Below are 4,102 nucleotides of genomic sequence, written 5' to 3' on the forward strand. Positions count from 1 at the left end.
ACCGACAGCTTCTTACGGGCAAACCCCACACCAAAAATAATACCGACAGCTTCTTACGGGCAAACCCCACACCAAAAATAGTGCCGACAGAAGATCACAGACGATTTTGTGTTGTCTCTCATGTTTGTTTTCGATTGGTCCGCTGGAATGGTCTTCAACGGCGCTCGTGCTCGACTTCTCTGCAACTTGCATTCCTACTCAGGTCTATTGGGAACTATATGCAGCATGAACCTTCCTCTCTCGATCATTCTCAGCTTCGCTCTTGGGATCATCGCCTAACCGCTTCACCACTTTATAATAATTAGATCGCTCATGTCTCTCACATCGCCTTCCAGCTTTGCTTCCTAGGAATTGAAATTGTAGGGGCTCGCTCCTTCGTCTCCCTCTCTTTCTGGTTACATATTTACTAACTTTTTTTGTGTGAGAATGACTTCAATAAAAATTTTCAGTGTATATATTTATGCTCATTTTGTTTTCACTCTGCATTTGCTGTTATTAATATCCTAAGCTCAATAATCTGTATGATACTTTGATTACTTTGGGTAATGGTATGCACCTTATCAATCTGTTAGCTGGATCTTTTCCAAGAACTAGAGCAAGAGGCAGGATTAGATTGGGATGAGTCTCACTTTTTTAGCACCCTGGTGGTTTTGGGCTATTTTGATTTTTATATGTACCCTTTTTTAACTTTTATATGTGTTGTATGGTGTGGGTTGGGTGCCTATTTTTAAGCCCACCCATACAACCTATCTGTATCTTTTCTCTTTAATTTATTAGCCCTTGGGCTTTTTTCAAAGGTTATAAACACCAAATGAAATCTTCTGATTGCAATCTATGGTTTTGCTGCAGCCTTGATGCTTTCTATTTTTTTTTTTCCCTTGAATAAACATGTAATCTGTCAACATCCTTCACAATGAATGTTAATTCAGATTTATATATAAACATAATCAGCCGGCTATTAGAAGGTAATGATTTTCCTCAATTTTCTTTCAGAACATTGATTTTAGCTGCTGCCCTTGTCTTGCAATCATTGTTGAATTCAGACCAGGAGTACCACTTGGAGGAGGTTACAGATCTTATCTGTGAATTTGAATGTGAAAATCCTTTCACTGAATAAAATTGGTTGGTTTCATGTAAATAAATAACTCTTTTAAATTTATTATTTTGATTTCATTTTAGAGTAGTAGAATTAAAGCTTTTCCTGATATTTTTGCCTTTTGTTGGAGATGGAAGGGATGGTACCATTGTATAGTTCCCTAAAAGTGTGTACTTTGGTGTATTTAGCTAATCTAGTGTATTATTATCATTGTCATTGTCATATTCATTATAGTTTTTCTTATGAGTTCTCATCATGCATTTTATTTGGAGTGATATTTATATAATAAGCATTTTTTTTTCTAGATTACTAATTGAATAGGTTTCTTATTCAACTATCCCTACTAAAATGTTGTATTTGCATATCATTACCAAGACAATCATGCATGCACCTTGCTAAAATTGTAGTTATTGCATGCTATAATATACATCTTTAGTATCATTTTATTACTATTGCTGTTATCTTTTTAAATGATTGCATTCATGTCCAAATGTACACCATATCATCTCGGCCCATCTTTACATATGACATGACATGCAAGATATTTAATGTGGTTTTTTTATTGTTTTGGTGTCAAATTACTCGAAAATTATAGCTATGAAATTAATCCATTCAATAATTATTGGGCATTTTATCATTTTCAACAAACAAGATTAATATTTCATCTCTTTTTTATTCCTTTAGCACAAGGACCGGCCATGGATTAAGGAGAAAAGAGTTGAAGTAGGACAAATATTAGCGCATTGTATCCAATATTTTCGAGATATAAAATCTTTATGATGTTAGAGGGAGTTTTTTCTTCTTGTTTATAGTTTATGAGTATGAAATGGAGATTCATGACATGATGACAATAGTTATGTTATGATGTTTTTATGATAGTCTATATATTAATTTGCTTGTTTACTATTGCAAGTTGAGTTTTGTTCGTGTTCCTACATATTATTGTTTTATGTTAATGTTAAGTCTATATTATTTTCTTAATTGCTTATTATGTTTACATAGGAAATTTATCTTTTTTCAATGAAATCTCTACTCAAATTGTATTATTTTGGTTTTTTTAATTAGTGTATTAATCTTAAAAGGGAGTTTTTTCATTTTTTTAATTTAATTCACTTCTTATAATTATTTTCTAACTCTTTTCAATTCATTATTTAATAAATATAAAAGCCTTGAAATAAATCTCTCATAACTTTGTTGAATAAGAGTAATTAAAAAAAATTTAATTGGTTTAATTTTGATTATTATATTTTTAAATTTGAGTTTTTAAATAAGATCCACATTTTTTTCTTGTATTTTTATTTTTTTCAATCCGAAAATATACAAAAAGATTTACATTGCTTTTCAATTATTTAATGGATAAATAATTCAATAATAAAAAAAAAGAACCAAAATTGACCTTAAAAAATAGCCATTGAATTGAAGTCGTTGCTGTGTGATGCAATTATTTCAAGCTTCACATTTGGTTAGAAGAGCATGACATCTTTTCCCGTATAATTGAGTGCACCCAAATTTTATGAGAATAATTTTATTTAAATTTATTATTTAAACATATTTTTAAGAATTTTAAAAACAAAATTTAAAATTGATTATTTTTTTAATATTGTGGTTAAAAATAAATTTTTTTAGGGTGAAAAAAATAATTGTGAAATATATTATTTATCAAATATAAAAGTTTTTGAAATAATTTTCTCTCATAAATAAAAAAAAACCTTAATATAAACAATTTAATTTTTTTAAAATAAAAAATGTATCTAGATTTAATTGAAATAGTACTTATAATTTCGGATGCACATGCAATTTTATTACTTAATTTTATGACTTCAAAATTTTAAAAAAATCTAAATAAAATAAATTTGGATTTCAACTTCTTATATCGATGTAATAAAAATAAAATCGTTAATCGAGTATTATTTTCTTATTTGATATTTCTATATACATTTCACTTTAAAGTTTCGTTTTGGCAGTGCAGTTTATTAAAAAATAATTTGAAAATGTCAAATCGTAATTAGAAAGCTGCCATCGCACCTATTCAGTACCAGTGAAAAATACAAAATTTCATTGACAATTTTTTGAGAAAATTGCCAAAATATAATTTGTCTAAACTCTTAATTGAAATAGTAATTTACCACATTACAACATTATATATTATACTTGTGATGCTAAAACTAAGCTCTTTTATCAGTTTATCCTCCTAACCACGCGAGGAAGGCGCAGAGGAGAGCAGAGCAGAGGAGAGTAGTCAGACATGCTCAGCTCCGTGCAGTTTTTGCTGCCTCTCACCACGCAGAACCCTAACCCTACATCCAATCGTCTCCTCCCTTCTATCACCTACTCAAAAACTCTCATTCCTAACTTCAACAGCCTAACCTATTTATCATATTGTTCCTTCCGATGCTGCATCCCAAACCCAGGCAAGCCCCTTTATTGCTCCACTCATTGTAAATTCTCCAATTCCCTTGACGTTCATGTATTCAGTAAGAGAATCTTCCGCCAGAAGATTTGTTGCGGAGGCGGCGGCTGGGAATCTGATACTGAGCCAGCGGTGGTGCATAAGGGCAATGGAGGTGAAGGCAGTGGTGGGGATGGAGGAGGGGAAGGAGAGGAGGAAGCGCCAAAGAAGAAGGGTTTGCTACCGGAGTGGGCTAATGTTACTACGGAAGATGCTAAGACTGTGCTTGCAGCTTTGGCGATTTCTTTAGCTTTCAGATCCTTTGTGGCCGAGCCGCGATACATTCCTTCTCTTTCAATGTATCCTACATTTGATGTTGGAGACCGCGTTGTGGCCGAAAAGGTATGGTTTAATGTTTTTTTGGTAGTTTTTTTTTGCGATCCAAACTGTATTGTCTTCTAATATATGTATGTGCGCGCACTCCTGTTTTCGGATGAGTATAGAGTTCAAATTTTTTGATTTTTTGGTTTTTCAGCTTTGCTGAAGCTGTAATTTTATCGGCAAGTAGCATTTACTAAAAGAAAACACACACACACACACACACACTATATATATAT

General features: G+C 31.8%; 2 protein-coding genes across 3 annotated transcripts in view; both read left to right on the top strand.

Moving 5' to 3' along the window:
- LOC110037616 (tRNA(Ile)-lysidine synthase) overlaps positions 1-1,816 on the top strand; it is a 64,365-nt gene extending 62,549 nt beyond the window's left edge. The window contains exons 11-12 of one of the 2 annotated variants that reach the window (XM_020742309.1): positions 994-1,122; positions 1,781-1,816. In XM_020742309.1, coding sequence (XP_020597968.1) covers positions 994-1,086 — 93 coding nt within the window. In that variant the 3' untranslated portion in view covers positions 1,087-1,122; positions 1,781-1,816. Of the gene's footprint in view, positions 1-993; positions 1,307-1,780 lie in introns of those variants that run through there. The other variant, XM_020742308.1, reaches the window with a different exon arrangement.
- Positions 1,817-3,283: 1,467 nt separating this feature from the next.
- Positions 3,284-4,102, top strand: part of LOC110037618 (chloroplast processing peptidase) — a 22,529-nt gene continuing 21,710 nt past the window's right edge. Inside the window, exon 1 of the mRNA XM_020742310.1 lies at positions 3,284-3,887. Within this exon, the coding sequence (XP_020597969.1) occupies positions 3,342-3,887 (546 nt within the window). The 5' untranslated portion in view covers positions 3,284-3,341. The remainder of the gene's footprint in view (positions 3,888-4,102) is intronic.

Source organism: Phalaenopsis equestris, unplaced genomic scaffold (genome assembly GCF_001263595.1).
Source record: "Phalaenopsis equestris unplaced genomic scaffold, ASM126359v1 Scaffold222338, whole genome shotgun sequence".
Taxonomy (NCBI): Eukaryota; Viridiplantae; Streptophyta; class Magnoliopsida; order Asparagales; family Orchidaceae; genus Phalaenopsis; species Phalaenopsis equestris.